This window comes from Oreochromis niloticus, linkage group LG6, assembly GCF_001858045.2.
Source record: "Oreochromis niloticus isolate F11D_XX linkage group LG6, O_niloticus_UMD_NMBU, whole genome shotgun sequence".
NCBI classification, from domain to species: Eukaryota; Metazoa; Chordata; class Actinopteri; order Cichliformes; family Cichlidae; genus Oreochromis; species Oreochromis niloticus.
The window spans coordinates 4,738,316-4,763,353 of NC_031971.2; the positions used below are offsets into that span (position 1 = coordinate 4,738,316).

The following is a 25,038-nucleotide window of genomic DNA, read 5'->3' on the forward strand; positions in this document are numbered from 1 at the left end:
TCAACTGCTGGTTCGGGATCGGTTTCCTGTAGTAAATCGCAAGTGTTCCCGCCGCAGACTGACCTCAGATCAGCTGTTGGGGTTAGCCTCTGCCTCCCCATCTTCTCCAATCACAGCTCCGTCCTGTCTGTGCCAAGTGTTGAGCTCGACAGAGGTGGGGGAGGGAGGTTTAAAGGAAGTTGTACCACTTGGTCTTCAAAATAAAAGTCTGGAACTGAAAACTCAGGGTAACCTTACAAAAATAGAGAAAAAAGAAATAATTAAAAACAACTAATATTTACCAAATAAAACATGATGATGTATTAACTCTTTCAATAATATTCTTGCTAATAACCTGTTGTGTGATTTGTGCAACTGTTTAGGTTTATGCAGTCCCGTCCTGACTGTGAACATGTTCCATACATGCATCACGTAGAAAGCATTTTCCCAGTAAACACTCCTGTTTTGTAGCGTTAGTTAGGACCTCTGTAAACCTTCCGTTTGTATTGTTGGTCGCAGAACTCAGTTACTTAGCTCAGGATTTGTTGCTGTATATTCAATCTAATCCATCAAAAACAAACAAAACACCCCCTGAAGAAATACACGATTAAGAGTTTTGCTATGAAGTTTCGAGCAGGAAGCAGTTCGAGTGCCTCTCGGGCGCTTGGTTCGGCCACTTTCGTCTGTGGTATCCGTCCCAGCCTGCTCCCGGTGAAGCACGGAGACACACGGGATTAGGAGCAGCAGACGCTCCGGTCCTCGGAGTGCAGGACGTCCCCGGTCACATCGTGGGACAGAGGTGAGCCGTCTACGTGTGCCTGTGCCTGTGGAAGCTCCCGTTATCAGCATCGAGGGAGGCGCATTACAGGGAGGATCAGGACGCTGCATCAGCGGGACTCTTTATTCTAAAGCAGCAGGTTTAATGGGGCCTGTCAGTCTTAGTTAGCCTGGCAGTCCGGTGGAGCCAGCCCGATGTGTTTGGGTGGAGGTGGTGGTCACTCTGGCTGCTGGTGTCATGGTTCCAGTCGGGGATGGGCCCGAGCTTCTGTTCTGCGGAGCAAACAGCGCAGTGATACGCGGTGATGCGGACCGTGCTCTCTTACTGTAAATCCACCTGCAGCCACAGTAAAGGGTGCTGTTCCTAATAATGTGTCTTTAATGCTTCCGCAGGGATCTGCGTGTTTGGCCGGCTCCCGATGCCGTGGAACTGCGGCATCCATCAAGCTTGCGGGATGACGGAGGGAACCGAGCCTCCTCTCTCCCCCACACGCTGAGGAGGCGTTCATGGGCAGCGGGAATTCTAAAGACTGCGTGACTTGGAAGAGTTAATGTACGTATACTTCATTGATCCCCGTGGGGAAATTCCTCTCTGCATTTAACCCATTCACTCAGTGAAGCAGTGGGCAGCCATTGGGCGCCCGGGGAGCAGTGTGTAGGGACGGTACCTTGCTCAGGGGTACCTCGGGGTAGCCGTTCAGTCGATTTGAACCCCCGACCTTCCGATCATGGGGCCACCACTCTACCTACTCAGCTATCCCTGCCCTCCAAGAGTTGAAACTTTGTCAGCCAGGAGCTGTTGGGGACTTGGCCAGGGACAGCATGGGGGGGATGATGAACAGGTGAGATGTTTGGCTCAGTAACGGAAGAAGGACATGAACTGAGCAGTAACCTACAGCACACATCGGGGTGATGCCTGCAACAAAGATGCGACCACAGCAGTGCCGTGGTTAAACAATACTGTCCCCTCATTGGTCTTTGTGACACTATGATGGTGGGAGGCACCATCACCTCGTACACGAGGACTGCGGTGGTCTGAGAAACAGCATCTGGAGAACTGTCAGCACTATGGACTACCACTCCGAGTGCTGCTTCTGCGACCCAGAGGAGGGTCACGGCAGCCTAGATGAGCCAGCTCTTCATAGCATCCACGCACCCAACCGGATCCGGCCCTCCTCGTACCGAGCCTTGAGGAGTGCTGTGTCCAGCCTGGCCCGCATCGATGACTTCTTCTGTGAGAAGATCGGTTCAGGCTTCTTCTCGGAGGTCTTCAAGGTATGTGACCTCACCTTCTGAGTCTACTACAGCGTCAGAGTAGTCCTCTGCTGGTGTGCCCATAATCCTCCAGTGAAGAAGATATTTTCCTTCATCTTCCCACACATTCAGATACACAGACAGTGGCTGGTGCCTGACACTTTATAGCAGGTGTGGGGACCTCCAGGCCTCGAGGGCCGGTGTCCTGCAGGTTTTACAGCTCCAACACTTGGGACAGGGCTGTGGTTCCCACTGTGTAGCATCCCCCTCTCTAGAGGAATATGGGCCCACTGTCTAATAGCAGATTCTATCTGCTCAATAGTCCTGGGTCGTCTTTATTGTATTTTTCTAATGTTTTCCGTTGCTCGGTGACAGTCTGGAGTGCAGACAGGTCAGTTCACCATCTTGACTCTTGTACTACCAAGCCGTGCTGTTGGAATAGATAGAGTATGTGATCTGAGCTGCTGCAGCCAGTTTCTCACTCTGGATTATTTTTAACCTTTTACTTCTGTTTTTTTTTGGTTTGTTTGGGGTTTTTTAGGCATTTTTCAGTCACATACTCTTAAGTTATATTAATTTATTAGACATCAGACAGTTAAGATGTTCTACCTGCAGAGAGTTTGTAGTTGTTATTAATAATGCTTTGTTGTCAGCTAATAAGCTATTGATTTCTTATTTATGCCATGATCCACAAGCTGAAAAGAATATGTGACGGCACATAAAGCCACCCTTGGTGACAGTCATGTATCTCTGCACTGTAGTGTTTGTGAGACTAAATGAAATATGAACTCGTGCAGTTTAACCCTCTATACCTGATTAGTATTCCCATAGAGTGATTCCCAAGAACTTTGAGGGAAACACTTGAATATATCAAATAAACCATTGAAAAGTGTTAATTCATATTTTCTATCACCGTACGATGGGATTTTAAATGGGTGGGGTGTACGGATGGGAGAAGTGTTCACCCCAACCGGTCGCAGCAGATGGCCCCGCCCCTCCCTGAGCCTGGTTCTGCCGGAGGTTTCTTCCTGTTAAAAGGGAGTTTTTCCTTCCCACTGTCGCCAAAGTGCTTGCTCATAGGGGGTCATATGATTGTTGGGTTTCTCTCTGTATGTGTTATTGTAGGGTCTAGCATACAATATAAAGCACCTTGAGGCGACTGTTGTTGTGATTTGTTGTGATTTGTGACTGTTGTTGTGTATAAATAAAACTGAATTGTATATGAGCTGAATAATAAACTTAGTCATCAGCATAAGACAATAATAAAATGAATGACCATGTAGTTTGGAGCTGGCTCAACAACATGGCTGGATGGCATTAGAAGTAAGCCTCTGCTTCATCACACTCCTCCTCCACTGCTCCCTCGTCACCTCATTCTCTTCCTCCTGACCTGAGCCCTTACCTCCTTAGCTGAAGTCAGAGCTCTAACATAGGAAACTGTGCATAAACATGCAGAAATTATTTAGTGATGATATGTTTGCAGTTATTGCCAGCAGACTAGATGTGCAACCCTTCTCTAACGAGAAAATAAAGTATTCTCTAAAAAAGTGACAGCTAGCCACCTATGATGTGATGCTAGGACCACAGATGCAGCCCACAGTGTTTTTAAAAAGCCACATTTCCTTGTGATAAAGGGTCTGATTACGTTGATACATCATCTGAGAGTTTATTTGCTGATGACGTCAGAGTGATGATGCTCAAAGCTTCAGTAAGACCAGTTTAACCCCTTGCTTATCGTTGCAGCAGACACTCTCTGACCTGTTTCTGGCTCTTTTCACAACATTTCACAGCCTCCTCTGGAGCACACAGACATGGATACTTCACACTGGGCATGTTGACAGCGGAGCTAAACAGCCTTCTGACAGGATACAAACTACAGCCAGTGTGTTTTGATTTGCCATCAAAACATGGAAACTATTTGATGCACATATATCGGTTTTTAATCCTAATTTATGATTAAGTGTCTCTAGTCTGTGGTACACACTTGCCGACCAGTGGCAGTTGTTATTAGTCAACAGTGGGACACAGAAGGTTAAACAGAGCATAAGTGCGTGGGCGGAGTCACAGGCCCATTTTGGCAGTTTGGATTTGATTGATCAAAGTGTTCCTGAGATAGGATTTCATTTCCTGTTATGGAGTTTTTCCCACTTGTCCAACTCTGAGTTATTAGTGGCACCAACTGTGCTTGAGGCACAAGCTTGGACCCGTTTTACGGCTCCGGTACCCACTCATGTACCAGATTTACATCAACAGGTGCCAGTTGATCTGTGGCTATGGGAAGCGCTACCCCAATAAATTCACTGATGACTGCAGGACAGTTTTTGCCAGCGATACAATTTCACTGTACTTCACTCAAGATACAATATTATGGCAATTTTCACCTTTTTTAAAGTACAAATTGTGTCCTCAAAATTAAACTTTGTCAGTTTCTGTTTTATCAACACGACAAAGTTGTCGTGTTGTCAAGCGCTGTCACTGAAACCTGGTGTAAACGTTGCCATAAAAAAGTCGGTGTGATATCAGACTGTAACTGAATGGGATCCAATTGCAATTACATGGAATCTGTTTCAGATAGTACGAGCACTCACTACCACCAGAGACTCGCTGTCTTTTAAAAAGGGAGTTCTTCCTCCCCACAGTCATTGTAGGAAATCATCTGATTTCAGTGCTAAATGAGTAAACCATTATGAACCATTATGAACCATTATGGACTGGGGATATACAAATGAGATCGTATTGAACTGAGAAGAGGAGACAAAGGAAAACCAAACATGTGCAAAGCTTTTAAGACTTGTTTTCTTCTTCCTTTCCAGGAATAGAAAACATTATCACCAAGCTATTCAGCAAACCGCTCACAGCAGGGTCTTCACTCCTATTTATCAATGTTTGTGTTAATGTTCAGAATGAAAACAGATGATGAGTGATTCCACTCTCACTGACACTCACTCCTCTCTTTTTAAAAAACAGGGAAAGTTTTTGTTTAAAGCCTTCAGTCAAAGTAAATTAGCATGTTTCGTCAGTCATTGGAAACAATTTTCAAATTGGTCACCATTTTCCAAGACGGCCACCACTTCCTGTACAGGAAACAGCTGTTCTACAGAATTCCAGCTACTCAGTCAGTTTTAGAGCTTTTACTCTTATTTCTTTTTGGCTGTACAGAAGTCAGACTGACATCTTAGCAAACTTCTCCGCAGCTCCTTTCAACAAAGACACAACTTGACAATTTCCCAAAAGAAAAAATATTACTCAGAAATACATGCGTAAACTTGTAAAAACATTGATTTTAATCTACATTTTACATTTCTGATTTTAGCCTCATATAGAAACAGAAACTTTCCTGTGGTTGGATTTAGTGAATCATATGTGTCCCATTTAAAATTCCAGGGGGCGGAGCAACAAATACCTCCAGTCCTGGATGTTGTCTCATCCATGGATTCATGTACACTTCATCAGCTGCTGACAGCTCTCAGGACACATCCACACTCAGTATTAGAGGCTGACACGACTGCCTCGGTTAGTGCCTGATCATGATGTAGCTTCCTTAAACCTTGCATAGCAGTTACACTGCAGTAGGTAAGCAAGTGCAGGGTCTGTCACTGATTTACCAAACATTAAGTAGTATTTGATACTGGACCTACAGTACTGATGCATTCATTCATCAAAGGGTCCATGAAATATTAACTATGATGGCTCAGCAGTCTGAGGTCAAGCTGAAGGCTACCAGCATCTTTCTTTATTTTTCCAAAGACTGTTTCAGCTCTCATCCAAACAGCTTCATAATTACTAAACTGCTGATGTGAAGTTCCAGATATTTTACCCCCTAGTGAGGTTGTCACCTTGTCCTAATAGTAGTCGATCCACCCTGTCAAAACGCTAAATCGCATCCTTCATACTGTAAGCTAGAAGTCCTAAAATGACTGAGAGAACCCCAGCGACCTCCTACGAGCGAGCACCGTGAACCCGTGACCTTAATGACTCAACCGATGGCTCATGTGACCATGTGCATTTGACTTTTATTTTATGCTCAGCAGGAAAGAAGAAGCTGCTGTTGTCGTCTGTTGTGTAGTTGAAGATAACCACTCGGATGCTCCTGGTCCAACATGCACATTGCTCCATCCAGAGCAATGTGCATGTTGGCAAGAGCGTGAAATAGACCAGCATATGTTGCAGTCACGGTGGAGCCGTGCAGCAGTGTCAGTACCAACAGTTACGCAACTTGGCTGGTTCAGGTTTAATTATTGCTGTACATTAGTGGTCTCTTATCATTACCATAGCACTTATGACTAATAATAAAACAGTAATGCTAATGTGGGAGCTAGGCAGCAAATGCTGTTAGTCCTATCCATCTGTATTAATGGACAGTGTTCATTTAACAGGCTAATGCATCTGTGTGTCGTTTCAGTTTGAAGAAACAGTAGCAGCATAAAAAAACAGCTCTACCTAAAAGACTGTTTATTATTATTATTTATACCTTTAAAGTTATGTTACTCTCATTTTCAGAATTGTCACTGTTGGTATTGTTTGTATTACATGTGTTGCCGTACAGGTGCATCACCCTGTTGGTGGGTTACCCTGCTGTTACCTTGATTTAGCCATATGTAGCTGTGTATTCATGTGTGAGCTACAACTACCTTCCAACATCAACTATTTCCCCATATTCTTGTTATCACATTATGTATGCGTATAAGACATTTGCCTTACATGCAAAAGAGCACTGGTTAGAGGTCGAGAGGAGACACAAGCCCAGCCGAGGGTGGTCATAAGTTTCTGTAGTCCTAGCCTGGGTAAATGGGACGGTTGCAACCCAAAAAGTCTGAAGTTCCTTTATATGTGGTACAAAGAAACTTCAGATTTGTGTGGTCAACTTTCACACATGTGGTTTGATACCAGGATTATTCAAAAAGGCCAAGTCGTGTTAACTCTGTCTCGGGTGTGGTTGGGTTTCCAGAGCTCATCAAGCAGCTCCATTTTAAAATGTAAACTGGCTAAAGACAGAATAGTTACGAGCATGTGTGTCATTATTGTAAACAGCTGCACCTGTAGTGTGAAGTTTTCTGCTGCACTGCATCACTTCCCCCAAAGTAGAGCAGCTCAATCGCATTAAGTAAAGCTGCTGTGTGACTACAGTGTAGAGCTTTGTGTCTGCTGCTCGCATGCCTGCAAACTTGGTGCTGTTACACAAAAAGCAGAATGAAACCTTCTTTCTTTATTTTCTTCCTTCTTTTTTTTAATACCTCTTTTTGTAATAAATAACAAATATGCAGAAGGTGGATGGGAGCACATTTAGGGACATCAACAACTTTCCTCTTTTGCACCACAGTCCACTTTTCTTCCAGGTAACTGTGTGTGCACGAGTGATCGCCTCCTGAGCGGAGGCTGTGCAGCGCTCGAGAAGATGTGAAGGCAAGCAAAGCAGCACGCCTTATTATTTGCTCAGGGAGAGGTTTACACAAAGTGGAGATTTTTCTTCTCATAAGCCAAAGCTTTACCCCCCCAGAGCCAAAGAAAGAGCAAAAGCTTTTATTGTCAGTGTGAAAGTGCAGACGTGAGTGTGGAAACATCACCTTATTTCTGACCATTTTAATTGTCTCACACATAAATGAATGAATGCTTTTGGTGTTTCCCACACTTAAACTTGGATAGCTTGTTCTTAGAATTGTCTGGTTTGCTCACCAGAAAAATCAGTTTGTACATGTTTTCATTCTCTAAAATGGAAAAAAATAAAGATGATTTCAAGATTTTTATTTGCTATTTGCACACAGGACCAACAGTTCATGCACATTTTAATTCTTGTGCAGAGCTCTCCAGGTCAAGTCACATTTTAAAAGGTAAAAGCAATTAAAGTAGAGAGAAAGTAGAGAATTGTTGCTAACTAGCTAGCCTTCATCTTGAAACAGCTAGCTGCTTCTGCAGAGAGGATCTTGTCTCAGGGTCACACGGCACAGTCTTCGACTGTAGCCAGCAGAGGTCATTCTGGAGATCCTCTGAGGTCCAATCTAATTACAGGGAGTGCAGAATTATTAGGCAACTTAACAAAAAACAAATATATACCCATTTCAATGATTTATTTTTACCAGTGAAACCAATATAACATCTCCACATTCACAAATATACATTTCTGACATTCAAAAACAAAACAAAAACAAATCAGCGACCAATATAGCCACCTTTCTTTGCAAGGACACTCAAAAGCCTGCCATCCATGGATCCTGTCAGTGTTTTGATCTGTTCACCATCAACATTGCGTGCAGCAGCAACCACAGCCTCCCAGACACTGTTCAGAGAGGTGTACTGTTTTCCCTCCTTGTAAATCTCACATTTGATGATGGACCACAGGTTCTCAATGGGGTTCAGATCAGGTGAACAAGGAGGCCATGTCATTAGTTTTTCTTCTTTTATACCCTTTCTTGCCAGCCACGCTGTGGAGTACTTGGACGCGTGTGATGGAGCATTGTCCTGCATGAAAATCATGTTTTTCTTGAAGGATGCAGACTTCTTCCTGTACCACTGCTTGAAGAAGGTGTCTTCCAGAAACTGGCAGTAGGACTGGGAGTTGAGCTTGACTCCATCCTCAACCCGAAAAGGCCCCACAAGCTCATCTTTGATGATACCAGCCCAAACCAGTACTCCACCTCCACCTTGCTGGCGTCTGAGTGGGACTGGAGCTCTCTGCCCTTTACCAATCCAGCCACGGGCCCATCCATCTGGCCCATCAAGACTCACTCTCATTTCAGCAGTCCATAAAACCTTAGAAAAATCAGTCTTGAGATATTTCTTGGCCCAGTCTTGACGTTTCAGCTTGTGTGTCTTGTTCAGTGGTGGTCGTCTTTCAGCCTTTCTTACCTTGGCCATGTCTCTGAGTATTGCGCACCTTGTGCTTTTGGGCAATCCAGTGATGTTGCAGCTCTGAAATATGGCCAAACTGGTGGCAAGTGGCATCTTGGCAGCTGCACGCTTGACTTTTCTCAGTTCATGGGCAGTTATTTTGCGCCTTGGTTTTTCCACACGCTTCTTGCGACCCTGTTGACTATTTTGAATGAAACGCTTGATTGTTCGATGATCACGCTTCAGAAGCTTTGCAATTTTAAGACTGCTGCATCCCTCTGCAAGATATCTCACTATTTTTGACTTTTCTGAGCCTGTCAAGTCCTTCTTTTGACCCATTTTGCCAAAGGAAAGGAAGTTGCCTAATAATTATGCACACCTGATATAGGGTGTTGATGTCATTAGACCACACCCCTTCTCATTACAGAGATGCACATCACCTAATATGCTTAATTGGTAGTAGGCTTTCGAGCCTATACAGCTTGGAGTAAGACAACATGCATGAAGAGGATGATGTGGACAAAATACTCATTTGCCTAATAATTCTGCACTCCCTGTAGAACCTGCTGCAGATGAAGAAGTTAGTGTGGTGGTCTGGGGCTGGTTCAACACCTGGAAGACTTGCTGTGGTAAATGGAAGCATGAATTCTGCTGTTTACCAAAACATCCTGATGGAGAATGTCCGCATATCTGGTCATGACCTCAAGCTGAAGCTCACCTGGTTCTGCAGCAGGAAAATGACCCAAAACACAGCAGAATATCTACCTCTGCATGGCTTAGGAAAAACAAGATGAAGACTTTGGAGTGGGCGGGTCAAACTCCTGACCTGCATCCGATTGAGATGCTGTGGCACGACCTTATAAAGGTGGTTCATGCTTGAAAACCCTGCAATGTGGCTGAATTACAACAAACCTGCAAAGAGGAGTGGGCCAACAGCGCGGTAAAAGACTCATTAACAGTTACTGCAAATGCTTGATTGCAGTTTTTTCTGCTAAGGGTGGCCCAACCAGTTATTAGGTTTGGAAGGCAATCGCTCTTTAACACACGGCTAAACACCTTCATCTGGAAACTGCATTTAGTGTTTACTTGTGTTATCTTTGTCTGATATTTAAATTTGTTTGATGGTCTGACGCATTTAAGTGTGACAAACATACAAAAAAGGAATTTGGGAAAACACTGTTTAAACCACAGTAATAACATGTTTACTAACTAATTTCATCCGCTAAAACTACAGTAGAGTGTTCTTTGATTTTCTGTGTCACACAGCAGAGCATATTATTCGTGTAATAATTCTATTACAATGCACAATAAGCAACAACAGCACAAAGACCACAGAAAATGCAACCAGAGAAGCAGAGACAGCTGCTACAGTGCTACATGTTCTGTTAGTATTGGGACTTAAGTCTCCTTCTTGTCAGTTTGAAGGTCCAATCACAGCACCCAACACAACAGTAGCCCTCCATCTCTGATGGAGATGAGACGGTGTACCACCTGAAGCTGAACGTCCTTAAAGCCAAAGAACTCATAATGGACTTCAGGAGGCACAGACAGGTCCACTCCCCTCTCATTATAAGTGGAGAACGGGTGGAATCAGGGCCATCACATGTGACCCCTCGCACCCCGCCCACCACCTGTTTGACCCGCTGCCCCCTGGTTGGTTTTAGGTCAATAAGGTCCCACACCTCCAGACTCCTGGGCCATTCAGACTGTTAACAAGCACTGTGTGTGTGTGTGTGTGTGTGCGCACACATGCGCTCTGCTCAGTAACAGCCCAGTGGATTTGTGCAGATCAGGAGGAGTGATGGGAAATCCAGAAAGCCTATTAGCTTGTCTATTAATATACACACACAAACACAAATGCATGTGAGTGCTTGGAGGTGCAGACACTGTATCAACTTTGCAAGCACCAGTCAGTGACCCTGATGACCACATGAGCTACTGTAGCTGCAGTAGCCAATATAAGGCGAGGGAGACAGAGGCTACGTTCACACTGCAGGCGAAAGCGCATCAAATCCGATTTTTTCACCCCTATGCGACCCATATCCGATCTTGGTATGACAGTGTGAACGGCACAAATCCGATATTTTCAAATCCGATCTGGGTCACTTTCGTATGTGGTACTGAATCCGATACGTATCCGATGTTTTAGAAAGCGACTGCTGTTTGAACGGTCAAGTCGCATTAAATCCGTCTTTTACGTCACTGACACAAGACAGACGCCAATTATCAGCGCCGGAGAAGCGCCCGATAGGACATCGCGAACGATTTCCTACCATCCGGTGAAACTGTTAGGAAGACCACGTTGGAGAAATGTGAACATTTTATTTTTACTGTATTTTCTGCAGATTCTGACAGAAATCTGCAACTATCCTTTGAAGCACCGCTCCTCTAAAACAGCAAAAAGGATCATTATTAGGTTATTTGCATTATTATGTAAATAACAAAATAACTTAAAGCAAAAATCTGGAAACATAAAGTCCGAAGTCTTTATATTAAGGGCCATCAGTCAAACAATACTGTTGGTCTGGGTCTAAGCCAGAGTTTATGGCCTGGTGTTAAGATGTCCAACGTTACAGGATTGTGTTACATGCTGGTCTAAAATTTCACAACTTGAGGTTTTGTGACAGACTTTGTTGAAGCAGAGGTGGAGAGAAGTTCACACTGTGTTAGTCTGTGAACAGTCATTCTCTGCCTTTGGCCTTCTCTTTCTCTGTACCAGGTGCAGCACAGGATCACAGGGCAGGTGATGGCACTGAAAATGAACACGCTGGCTAGCAACAAAGCTAACATGCTACGAGAAGTCCAGCTTATGAACAGGCTGTGTCATCCCAACATTCTTAGGTAGGTGTAAATGTTTTGATTAAAAACTCACCGTTCAATGTTTGATTTTGATTACAGTGAGATTTGAAGAACATTTTTCCCTTTAATAAATAAAATCATCCTTTAAAAACTGCTTTTTGCATTTACTCTGCTGATCTTTGTCTAATATTAACACTTGTTCAATAATCTGAAATATGTAAGTGTGACACATACCAAAAAGATACAAATGAGCAAAGGGGCAAAAACCGTTTAAAAGCACTGTGTATATGTTATACATTAATGTTTGTTCTATATTTATTGCATGAATAAGATCTTTGTCAGATATAACTTCAGCATATTTTAACAGGTTCATTCAAAAAAAATTCAAAAAAACTTTTTTTACACTTTATTTTTTGTAGAGTTTAAAATGGAAATCCCATTTCCCCTCATAAAAGTACGATCAAAAACAAATCATATTGAAGTCTAAAATGTGTAATAATAACAATTTTTAATTTACAAAGTTGTCCTGTTTTAACAGCTGAGTCTAAAGTTTTAAAGTTGTGACACAAATGTTCTGTCGTTCCTCTGAGGGACACAAGGGGGGGCCATATCAACACATTCCAAGCTGTCCATGGCTGGCTGGGCGTCATGGTTACTGACATGTAGAAGTGATTAAATCGTGTTTCTTGACTTCCTGTCAGGTTTCTCGGGGTTTGTGTGCATGAAGGTCAGCTGCACGCTTTGACTGAGGTAAGACTTTTACTTTGTCCTCTTCATGCTGACAACATTTCCAGGTTTCCACAGCTACACCTTATTCTCATTTGTCTCTCCTCCTATATTCATTTAGAAGTAATGCAAAAACGACATTCAAACATTCAAAAGCAAGAAGTGTCCCATTTAGAGTGGCCCATCGGGGTCACTGGAGGACCAGGGGATTAAACCACCAGACTTCAAATTAGTGAGCAGTCTGTTCAAACGTCTGAGTCCCTCTTTTAACAGCTCTGTATGTGTTTGGGCAGCTTTCCTGCTTCATATATTTTCCTTAATGCAGTGAATACTCACACTGGGTAACAGGTCTGAGGTTGGGCCACATGTTTCAAACTGTGCTGGGAAGAATCCCCTGACTGGTTTAGAGTGGGAGACATGGCACCTGTGATTTGAATTGGTCAGACCACAGGACAGCTTCCCTTTCGAGATAAATGATCTTGCAGCATTTCTGGATCTTGCTTATATCTGTTTGTGTTGGCTCACCCTATCGTCTCTTTCTGTGCAGTACATAAACGGGGGTAACCTTGAGCAGCTGTTGGACAGTGACCTGTATCTGTCGTGGGGAGTCAGGATGGCTCTGTCTCTGGATATCGCCCGAGGGCTCCAGTACCTGCACAGTAAGGGCATATTCCACAGGGACCTCACATCCAAGGTACAGCACACGAGTCGCATACCTGCACTGATGAATGCAAAGACAAATGAGAAACTTTTTCAATTGTACTTCTGTCTCTCTCATCGTTCTTTGTTGTTGTTCAAGTTGGAATGAGACTCTTTGAGGTGGTTTAAACTGTTTTTACCAGCTGTTGTTTGCATATATTCATTTCTCGACTGTTTTTCTGTTGCAGAATTGTCTGGTTCGCTGTGAAAATGGCACGTTCACTGCTGTGGTGGGAGACTTTGGCCTGGCAGAGAAGATCCCTGATTACAGGTCCAGGACGAATCTTTTCTCTCCTGAGCTTCTATAAACTTAATAAAAACAGCTGTTTTGTCTTTGTTAGAGAGCGTGGTCTGTTTGTGCACAGGTACCAGAATGTGTCCCAGACATTAAAAGGAAAATGGAAACATCGTAACCTGACAGCTGAATACTTTCTATTAAAAAAAATCAAATCCAGTGATTCTCCACTCCAGCTCTGATCGTTCTCACATTAAATTAAATGGGACTTAATATTAAAATGTCTTGATGCATTCTCAATCATCCAGGAAAGTAAATCTCCAAAAGTTGATTCTGTTCATCTGGACGTAGCGTTTTGTGGGAGAAACGTTTCGTCACTCATCCACGCTACGTCCAGATGAACAGAATCAACTTTTGGAGATTCAAACATTATATATACTTTTTTCATGTATGATCTACAAAGTGATTATTGGCAGGATTTTTTTAAGTGTGATTAGATAGATCATGAAGAACATTCACATTAGGTTCCTAATGACGGACTGGCCTTGGTTTCTTTACAGTGATGGTTCAGAGAAACAGCCTCTGGCCATTGTGGGCTCTCCGTACTGGATGGCCCCTGAGGTTCTGAGAGGAGAACTTTACAATGAGAAGGTGAGCGTCTTTGATTCTGTAAAACTGGAGTAGAGTATTAGAGTGTAATCTCAGACACATGTTGTAACCCTTCTTGCTTTTATTCCATTATGAGCAAAGAACTCTTTACTCGGTACGGGCCAGTGGCTAATGTTAGCTGATGTTAACAAACTGTCTTGATTCCTCGTGCTTGTCTTTCCCTGTTTTCTCTTCTTTTTTATTTGAACTTGTTACTTTGAATATGTTGCTATTTGTGTTGTCTTTGTGTGTTTGTAGAATTGACAAACACAGGATACTAAGTGACCAGTATCCTTTCACACAGTTACATATGATGGGATAGCTTGGGGCTAGCTTACAACTGTGCTAACTGGTGTAACTAGCAGCTGCTACAACAGCAACATTTCTCAGTACAAGCAGCCGAGAAAAGCCACGTAATGTTGTGGCAAATCCACTTAGCCAAGAAAAATGGACCAGACATCAGTTTTTATATAAGACTTCAAAAAAGGGGTGTACAACACAAAAACTGACCAACATCAGAGCAACATATCATAATGGCTTCCCGCAAAACTTTTAGTTAAACATGAGTAACTTCCATCTCTATAACAAAGGATTCTGGGAAATGAGGTCTTCTAATGAAAATAAGTATTAAATGCTCTTTTTTTGGCAGAAAATGAAATCTATAATTAACAGCTCTCACTAAATATGTGGCTGGCAATAAATCATTTACCAAATAACCAAAATGCTGTTATCAAAATGATAAACTGCAATAAAGTTACAACAAGTAATGGATTCAGAATTCCCCTGACGCTGTATAAATAACATTTATACAGCCCTTTGCCGTCATGCCATCTTAGCTCTCCATGTCAGAATCAATGCACACATCCTAGCACGTCATCAAAGACCTGATCAGTTCTTGTAAGTCAGGATCACAGATATCGATCCAAACGTGAGACTGGGGAAACCTTAAAAGGGGTTACATTGAATGGATACTTCTACTTAACATTAACTGTACCAAACCAGCCTAACAACTTTCCCAGACAAAACTACTGTAAAATGAAATCTACCACAGTGTAACTCTGTCAATCGTAAGGCCATGTTTGTGTAATTGCATTTAAAGTTACCAACCATTAGACTCTGCCCCCAAATTCTCCAGGTTGGGGTTTTTGTCTGTTTGTCTTTGGTCTTTCCAGACTTCACAGAGCTCATTTAAATGAGTTGGTTTCCTGGCAAAGTCCTGGCTTTTAAGCTTAGTCCACACGTTTCCAATAAGGTTGATTTCAGGGCTTTGGGAATGCTGTTCCAGAAGCTCAGTCTCAGCCTGTTTTACCAATTCCAAAAGTAGCTTTGGTGTATGTTTCTTATTCATGTTTCAACTGGTGAAGAACAATTTGATATTACCAGTTTGTTTACAGTACAACTGGCAGCATACCAGCTCCAGGGCATGATGCTGCCACCACCATGCTCGACCTGTATGAGTCAATACCTGCCTGTGTGGAAACATCACCTGTTTCAGAGCACTGATCAAAGACGTCATGTTCATCCGATGATGTTTTAGAGCCTTAAAGTAGTTTCATTCGTCTGGTTTTGAATTTTATTTCTGTATGAAGTCTAGTTGGAGCCCTAACACACTGCCAGGACTAACGGGACCTCCTCTCTCTTAGGTGGATGTGTTTGCTTATGGCATCATCCTGTGTGAGATCATTGCCCGGATTGAAGCTGATCCTGATTTTTTACCAAGGACTGAGGTGGGAAATAAATCTGTCCACACAGTCACACACATTCAGACAGCACTTTGCTCTGTACCTTATCTAACATTCACACTCTGAGGAATGCACTGGGTGTGAAGTAGTCGGACACGAACGTCAAGGAAGGTGGTAGGGAAGCAGACTAGGCAGGCATTTCAGGTTTCCAAGGTGAGCAATTTATTTACAGTGAACTTAATATAATGTAACTTAACAAAACTTCCCCCCAAATCAATTCAATTAACAAAACTCAACATAACATGGCTCTGGTGACACAGCTCACCTCTCCTCTCTCTTGCATCTGGTAGAGACTGGCTTTAAATAGGGCCATCAATTTCCCTCCAATTGCCCAGCCAGTACCACTCACTCAACTGAGGGATGTAAAACTCTACACAAATGATTTAAAAACACAAAACCTCTACACACGTCTAATATGCACATTTACACAACTAAATGGCAATATTAACAAAAGGAAAAACATTCAACAAATCCCTTTAAACCTTAACACAAACAAAAGGAAGCATCTCTATGGAAACAGAAACACCTCTACTTAGTTTGACCCGCTGATGTCATGCGTGACATCATCAGGATTTTAAAATAAGGAAATGCCAGGCGGGCGTTTCCCCACACCTGACCCTCATGAAAACTGAAAAGACAAACAAAGTAAGTATGAACAAATGACTTAATCTGTAACATAATAAAATATAAAGAAACATAACTTAGTATTTGACTTAATTTGCAGAATGTTTGATTTGCCGGCAACAAAACGCTTACACAAACAAACCCGGGATAGTGAGTGAAGCAATGTTACTTGACAAATAGCAAATCATAGCAAATACATAGAAACAGAATAATGTGTACAATGTGCAAAATAAAGTAAACACATATGGGACAAATGGAGAGCTTTACAACTGCTCCTCCACTTTGTCACACTGGGGCAACTGGAGGTTCAGTGTCCTGTGACATGCAGGCTGAACACCAACCTGCCAATTAGTAGTCGGCCCACCTGAGCTAGAGACACTCAGGGTTAGCTCACGTTTAACCGAAACCAATCATATGGCGTGGGACATGTAAGACCTAATCCAGGCTAAAGATTTGAGCTGAAACACTTTGAAGCTGTTCTAACTCTCCCAGCTGTGTGTTTGTCTCTAGGACTTTGGTTTGGATGTGGATGCATTTGAGAACATGGTCGGGGACTGCCCACCAGCATTCTTTAATCTCGCCGTGACCTGCTGTAACGTAAGTATATGCACACTCAGTGTCTCATTGGTCACAACCCAAACATGACCAGGAGCTACTGAAGCTTTGTCTGCATCCTAAGACTGTGGCTCTGTTCCTCTGTGTCGTTCAGATGAATGCAGAGAGTCGACCCTCGTTCTCTGACATCGTCTTCACGTTGGAGCCCCTGGAGAGGGAGGAGCAGGGAGACACGCCTGTTGCACTTGGTAAAAGGATCATTTTGATTTAATTACTTGTATTTTTACTGTTCTGAATGCTTCACTCTCTCTGGGTCCTAGAGCAGGTTAAAGCCCGACCCACTGATGTGTCCCTGCGATGCTTTGAAGCATGTTCAGACACAGGCTGGCTACAGCTGCCATCACTGCCACAGCTAACCTTGTTTCATCCTCTTGCTGCATTGTTGTTCTCATGTTTTAATCAACAAAGATGTATAACACAGAACTACACGTGCTTTTACCACTTGAGCCCAGCTGCCATGCTGCTGCTGACAACAGCACTGCATTGGAACGAGGCTGCTGAAGATGATAGGGATGCTAACATGTGCTAGCAAAAACGAGCTCAAATCAAAAGTAAAACTGTAGTTTTGTGCAAACTGAGCTTCTACTTAGTTTTATTTACTACAGCTGGATCCTGAACAAGGAGAAAAAACCTCCACCTGCTGCCTTTGATTAAATTAAAGCCTTAACATGCGTATTGTTAGTCTTAAAGGATGTTTAAGGATGTTTGCAGCACATAAATAAGTCACATCTATATTTGTTGAGTTCTGGCTGACTGAAACATGCCTGAAACTATGAACTAAAATGATGGCTCATGTTTTTTTTCCACATTGAGGAAAGACATTACAGAATAATAAACATCACAATTTGTTCTTCGGTGTGCCTCCTCAAACCTTTGTGATGGTCCGAATACCTTGAGACACAGATTAAAACAAACAGGCCTCAGGGTGTTCTGACCAATGAAGCTGATGGATCAGCTTTGCAGGATGGAGCCTTGTCAGGTCTTTACACTGCAGACTGTTTTTCATATTCATGTATTTTTCATTTGCATCTACTTTACTGTACTTTTTGCCTCACTTTTGAAGCCGGCTCATTGGCCCTCAATGGAGCTGCAGCTTTGGGCACTGTAGAAGAGGCAGGTAAAGATCAGTTACAGTGAGATGATAACAGAAGACAACACACTCTTTTATTTGGAAGTATTATATTCCATTTTATCTATCTCTTGTCAAAAATAAAAAAAGAACCCAACGATGTGACGTTACCCTGTGAGTGACTGGAGGAATAATGATACCAGCTTAATAATAATGAGCTCCGGCAGAACGAGGCTGAGGACAGAGCAGCCATTCACTGCAGCTGGTAGGAGGTGAGGGCAAAGAGAAGACAGGGGAGCATAGCGAGACCTTTTCACGGGGTGATCCTGCCTTGCCACCAGTGAAAAGAATATTCTTACATTCTATGATGTCTTTGTATTTTCTGTGGTTTGTGACCTATTGTGCTCTCTGACTCTTGTTCCGTCTTCTGCCTTCTTTCCCTTGGTTAGAGCCTGTGGCAGCAGACGTCAGCCCGTACCGATGCCGGAGCTCTCCCTATCACCCTGCAGACCACAGTCAGCTATGGCAAGGCTTGGCCAGGAGCCAGTCAGACACGATACCTCCAGGAAGCCTGCCTTCTCCTTTACTCGGGACCCCAGCAAGGGTCAACCCATTCTCTCTCAGACAGGACCTAAACGGAGGACGGTGCAAACTGTTGGACACTCCCAGCAAGTCCGTCATCTCGCTGACCTTTACCCTACCTGCACTTCCTGACATGTGCACCTCCCCCCACCTTCTTAAAAAAGCGTCAGCGATGAGAGTGCCTCCGAGAAGGTGCCAGTCTCTGCCCTGCACCCCAGAGCTCAGCCGGACTGTGGCTCTGCCCAGACACGCAGCGGGGGAGGAAGAAAAAAAGGATGAGGATGCTCGAGAGGTGGCGATGAAGCATAGGACGTGGGAGGATACGAAGGATGACACAATGAAGGGGACAAAGCTTTCAGAGAGAATACAAGGAAGGCTGCAGGTTGGCCATGCAGACATGAGACATGAGCCAAGTGTGAGGAGAGAGTCTTTTGGAAAGGATAGGCGGGTGGCAGAGGATCCTGGTTTTCCTGTAGAATTGGAAATGGTGTCTCTGGAGCGATTGGAAGAGGAAGATGACGAAGAAGAGGAGGAGAGCACAAGTTTTACAGAACCCATGGACTGCACCAAATCTCCTGAGGCAACAGAGAGTGTCCTGAACTCTACACCCGAAAGACCTTTGCTCACCTCTACCTCCTGCAACTCCATACGGACCAAGGGCTGGCGGCTTCCCTTCTCACCGTCTGCCTTGCCTCCTCTGCCACGACTGAACAACAACAACGGCTCAGGCCTTGTAATCAGTCAGCAAGTGCAGTGGGGTCGAGGAGGCCGCTCAAGTGACTACAGTGGAGCCCTGTCCTCGGACCCAAGGGAGCCCTCTGAGCAGGAGGAGGCAATTTCCTGTCCAGGCTGCTGCCTGGTAGGCCTGAGTTTCCCTTCGCTGTGCCTCCGTGGTTCAGCTGCCATACCTGCCCCCCGCAGAAGGGCTTCGTTACCACGGCAGCGGCCCTACCGGAACCTCAACGGTACCATAACTGGTGGCAGCGCTTCCTCGTCAGCAGTCGCAACCAAAACATTGCTGTGTCACAACACAAATGGATTAGTGGGGGCGGGGCCCTCTGTGTCGTGTGAGCCCGGCCGCTCCCTGCCAGAAGCCCAGTCATAAGAATCCTCGAAGGCGCTTGTTTTGAACTCGTGGCAAAATGAAGTGGACAAAGTGGGTACTCAATGCTTAATACTGACTCTAGCAGCTGTGCAGTCACTGTAGCCTGTGCTAACATACTGCTGATTAGAGCGCCATCTATTGGGATGGAGGATTAAACATAACAATCTGTCACAGTGAGAAGCATGGTGGCATAAAGTAAGAGGTGGCCAGGGTTCAGCTGCTTACTTTATTACTTCCAACATTGTATGCTGAGCAGATCTATACATCTAACCAGTCAGGGTCAACATTACTGCCTCTGGGATGGTGCTCATTCAGACAGAGCAGCTAGTCTGGCTTACACTGAACTCCCATCTCCACTGAAGCAAACACGCTCTATGTAGAACTGGTTTCCAGACACATGTGACAAAGAGGGGCAGGCCTGACTGAATCCACTTGCCAATTGGGCAGTCATTAGCCAGTGAGCAAGAGGAAAACGCCACAGCTAACACTCCTCTTTGAAACGTGGCGTAATCATCTTTACAAATCGATTCCATTTTTTATTCAGTATGACGTAAAATCGAGTGACTGAACTCGGCAGCAAAGTGCCTCCAGAGGACTGGAAATCTTTTTGCAACCACAGCTATCATCATCTGGTCCCCTGAGATAAATGCAGGTTTACAGGCACTTCCACATTGGCTTCATTTTTCTTAACAGAAAGCTACATCCATATTTTGTACTGTGTTCTCAGTGATGAGTAACGAGAGCTAAATTATTTAATTATTTATTTACATCTCTGTATAGACAATTTCTAGATGTTTTAGTTTTTACAAAAATGGTGTCAAAAATAAATTTGAATTGGGAAAAAATATGAATTTCCTAATAAAATAAGTGTAAATTAGCTAACTGTGTTTATGAGTATAAATAATCAGTAAATGATTTATAACTTGGCATACTCCCTTGATAACACCTGTATCCTAACCAATTGGTAATTAGAAACTTGAAATTTCCATGTGCAAGCCACTGATGTCACTACTTGTAAGACTGTAACGTCCCCAATGCAAAAAAAAGCTTAATTTTGGTTAGCCATCCATTCTCTTATCCTTGTCAGGGTCACTGGAGCCTATCCCAGCTGTCTTAGGGCAAAGGGCAGGGTACACCCTGGACAGGTCGCCAGTTTGTCACAGAGCAAACAACCACTCACATTCACACCTATGAGCAATTTAGAGTTACCAGTTAAACTAACCCCACAAACTGCATGTCTGTGGAAGGAAGCTGGAGTACCCGGGGAGAACGCAGGCAGAAAGACCCCGGCCTGATGGTGGAATTGAACTCAGGACCTTCTTGCTGTGAGGCAACAGTGCTAACCACAGTGCTGCCAATTTTGATAATAACATTATTAAAATTACCTTCTTTTTTTTAAAAAAAATCCAGAACTCAATTTTCTGCAGAAGTCCAAAAGATGAGATGCTTATGCTCCAAAGTGCCTTGCTTGTTTTCCCTTCCTAGTGCCAACACTAGCTAAGGGTAGCTTTGAAGAAACAGCTCCTTTTTGCTGCTCCCTTACTAACCAGGGGTCGCCACAGCAGATGGCTCTGTGTTTCTGATTTGGCAGAATTGTATACCCTTTATGAGACAGAGATAGACTGTACTCTTGGTCTCATACCAACAACCATTCACGTGTTAGGCAAATGTGTAAACCACTATCTATAGAGCTGCTAGTGCTAGCTTAGAAGTCAAATCCAGGAATGTCAACAAACATCAAGGTCTTCATAAACTCCACATAAAGACAAAAAAACCAACATTGATGTAACTTCTCATAGTATTTTGCTAGTGACAATAGCAAATCAGCTGAGGCTAAACAAATAGCTTTTATACTTGGTAATAAGAAAATTGCCCATGTTGGCAGATATGCTAACATGAGCTAACATTAGCTAGAAGAATGTTAGTTCTGTCTCACAAATGTAAACTCTGAAACTACTGTCAGTATTCTACTGCCAGGGCATTCGGTTTATAGTAGGAACATTTGTTTTTTCTGTCTTTCCTCTGGTTAATGTTAATCCGTACTAGCATTCTTGCTAACATGTGCAATTTGCAAGCTAACCCATGCAACAAAATACTGGTTTGATTTGGATAAGGATGAATGATGCATTCAAACTTCTAGGGCTGATGGTAACTTAGCTGAACTTAACTTAAAATTACTTTATCAGCTTTAGCAACTAAAGCTTTCGTTACAGCTGGGCAGTTTGCCAAATTGCTATACCAAGGAATGTGATTCATAATCCTAACCTTACTATAGGTAAGTAGCCCATTTCTGGCATTGGTTGCCCCAAATGTAGTATTCATGATGCTGATACTCAGGTATAGAATATATACTAGCCACTACTAGTTAGTGTGATGCTGGAGGACTATTTGTATATCCAGACCTACATCCCTAGCACTGTGCACCACTGGAGTATGGTCAGCTGCAACCATTATCATTCATTTTGGGGCAAAAATTCATGCTTGCACTTCTTCAAACTATTCTCACAAGCTTGGACAGCACTAATCCCTGCAAAACTGTGTTCGAAGGGGTTGGTTTTCTGCAATTTATACACACTGATCTTTACTTTATATTGTATATAAAAGATGGATGAAGCAACTGTGATGTCAACCATTGGTTTGTGGATTCTTCATTTTAAAGCCTTTAGCTATAGTGCTTTGGCTGGTGCCATGTTGATCCTTTGGAGCCAGACGTGACCATATTTAGACCTGAGACTTTTGTAATAAGATATCAGCTAAAAGACGCAGTGCATTGATACACATACTTGCTAATTAAGAGGCTAATAAAATATTAGAATTCCAGTTACCAAAGCTGGAGGATGAACTTCCGAAACAGTCTGTACCGCATGATCATTTTATTAACACTCTCATGACTGAGAGGTCCAGTGTTAGTGACTCAGCTGGGGGAAGTAAGGTCGAACAGACAGATACCAGCTACAGCCAGCTGTGTCAGCACATAGTGAAAGCGACCTCACCCCTAACATCTAGCCTTAATAAAACTGGTGTTATTAGGAAATTCACTTGCAATACAGCTATGAAGGTGGGAACGATCCATAGAGACCAAAATATTTGTTCGCTTTTATGAATAGTTTCCAAACCACTGTCAAAAAACATTTGATGTGTGGTTGGTAGATTTTGAGTGTGGTGACAAGCAGATGGTATAAAGAATGAAATGTCCACATGCTGTGAGTCAGACGGCTGTAAGAGATTTAGACGGCATATATTATTACAGAAAAGACTTAAACCAGGACGCTCTTTTAAACTGTGTTGTAGTTTTTGGTGTGGTAGGGAGGAGCTGTATTTGTACACCTCATTTTGCTGACATGTAAAGAGGAAGTTGAACTTGCGTTGCAGCTCTGATGCAGCATCCCTGATGGAAACACTACTGTGCTGCTGCAGAGTGGAAACAAACTGAAACATGTGATTTCAGTTTGTCCTTACTGCTCCCAGCAGTCTGGACGCAGGAAGATAACCACATGCTTTTGATTTTGTGTGACAGTAGCGGAGGAGGAATATTTATAAAGTTAATAAAGATGACCTGCTTCCTACGTTTTTTATAGAAGTCCGAATTTGTGTGTATGTGTGTTTGAGATGGAGCGACTGGTATTTGTTGAAGGAAGAAGCTCTTCATTTAGATTCTTTATTTTTGCACTTGAGCGTGGAGCACTTTGCAGTAAGAGACCAGGCTTCTGTTAGATGGCGCTTTATTTAAATCTGTGCTACTGCTGATTTTTTATGTTTATGTGTGTGTGCATGTATTTCTGGCTCAACAAACTACCCAGCTTTCATCAGATATCCTCCAGTGTATGTTACTTATCTACATGTTCATTTTGATTGCACTGTTGTAACTGGAAAATATGAAGCCGGTATGCATATTTATTATACAAATCATTTCACACACTGTGTGTGTATGTGCTTTGGAGCGAAAGGTAGAGTGATGTATACTCACAGGATAATCTTTTATCCCTTAATTTCTTACTTTATTTCCAAGTTCTGTTCCTGCTGTACAGCTAGAAACCTGTGTGCAATCATCTGGTAATAAACACATATAACTGTGGATTCTTTGAGTGCTGCTTTTTAACCTTTACTTTGGGGAGATGACATAGTGGAGAAGGGATTGACCCCTGGAGGTCTTTAAGGGAAAAATAAGGTCTTAAGATTTTTTGGAGCCCTTACAAATGTTATATGTCGATATGATCTGCTGGAGACATGGGAGGTTTTGAACCAGCAACATTCACTCTGGTTGTTTTTAGGTAATAAACCACAAACCAGAAGAGTCCAAATTTCTTGGAAAGCCTTTTTTGTTGGTCTTTTTAGTCTCTTATTGCCTCATACTGACATTTTCTTTTTCCTGTATTCTCAGTTCATATAAAGTAATTAGTTAAATCACTCACTATAATTAACTATTAAATATATTTACTTTGCAATAATCATTCACATAATATGTTGTTTTGGAAGTCTTTGAAGCTGACCTGTGCTGCTGTTCTTGATAGCAGCAGCCTCTGGTAGGGTCTCCCAAGACCAGTGATGGACCAGACAAGGAAACACCAGGGAACAGTTTACCTTGTGTGGGATAGTGTTACTGGGGGAGCCTGGCTGGGATAGGGTGAACAATAGCTAAAGGTGCCTAGCCTTCTTGATGTTGCTCATAGTGGGAGACTTCAGTGCCCCATGGGGACGATGATAGTAAGACCTGGAGAGGTGTGATTGGGAGGAACTAATCTGAACCTGAGTGGTCTTCTGTTATTGGACTAACAAACACCATGTTTGAACGTGAGGATGCCCATGAGTGCACATGGCTTCAGGACACGCTTGGTTGCATTTTGATGATTTATGTGTTCATATCATCCGTATGTTCTGGACACTCGGGAGAGAGGCTGAGCTGTCATCTGATCACCACCTGGTGATGTGTTGAATCAAGTGGTGGTGGAGGATGGATGGACCAGGCACACATAACGTAAAGTGAGGGTGTGTTTGGGAACACCTGGCAGAAGCCCCATGAGTTCTTCAACTCCCGCCTCCTGACTTCAACAGTCCCAATGAACCCTGTTCCACACCTACATTGTTGAAGCTGCCACATAAAGCATACCAACAAATCCCACTGCTGACTTGGAACAAGCTGCCATAGTTTTGAAATTACCTTCAAACGAATGTTTAATTCAGTTTAATTACAGTTTATTTATATTGCACAAAATAACAGTAACTGACTCTCGCGCTATATCTTCTAAAGATGCTACAATATGTTCTGTACAACTGGGCCTTTTTATACTACTTCAGTGGGTGAATTTAGTAGATGCCAAAAAAATGATGTATTTCATATGAAGTCAGCTTTCCACGTGGT

General features: G+C 43.1%; 1 protein-coding gene across 3 annotated transcripts; it reads left to right on the forward strand.

Moving 5' to 3' along the window:
• Positions 1-634: 634 nt before the first annotated feature.
• LOC100703229 (dual specificity testis-specific protein kinase 1) lies at positions 635-23,754 on the forward strand. Of its 3 annotated transcripts, none has more exons than XM_019355285.2 (11): positions 635-778; positions 1,150-2,031; positions 11,555-11,676; positions 12,336-12,384; positions 12,908-13,054; positions 13,248-13,330; positions 13,855-13,945; positions 15,586-15,669; positions 16,819-16,905; positions 17,018-17,111; positions 18,442-23,754. In XM_019355285.2, exons 2-11 carry the CDS (start codon positions 1,825-1,827, stop codon positions 19,677-19,679), a joined length of 2,202 nt encoding a protein of 733 aa, XP_019210830.1. In that variant the 5' UTR covers positions 635-778; positions 1,150-1,824; the 3' UTR covers positions 19,680-23,754. The 3 variants fall into 3 exon arrangements, with proteins under 3 accessions (XP_019210830.1, XP_019210831.1, XP_005465419.1); XM_005465362.4 differs by having other exon boundaries at positions 676-1,058; XM_019355286.2 differs by having other exon boundaries at positions 675-1,309.
• The last annotated feature ends 1,284 nt before the right edge of the window (positions 23,755-25,038 follow it).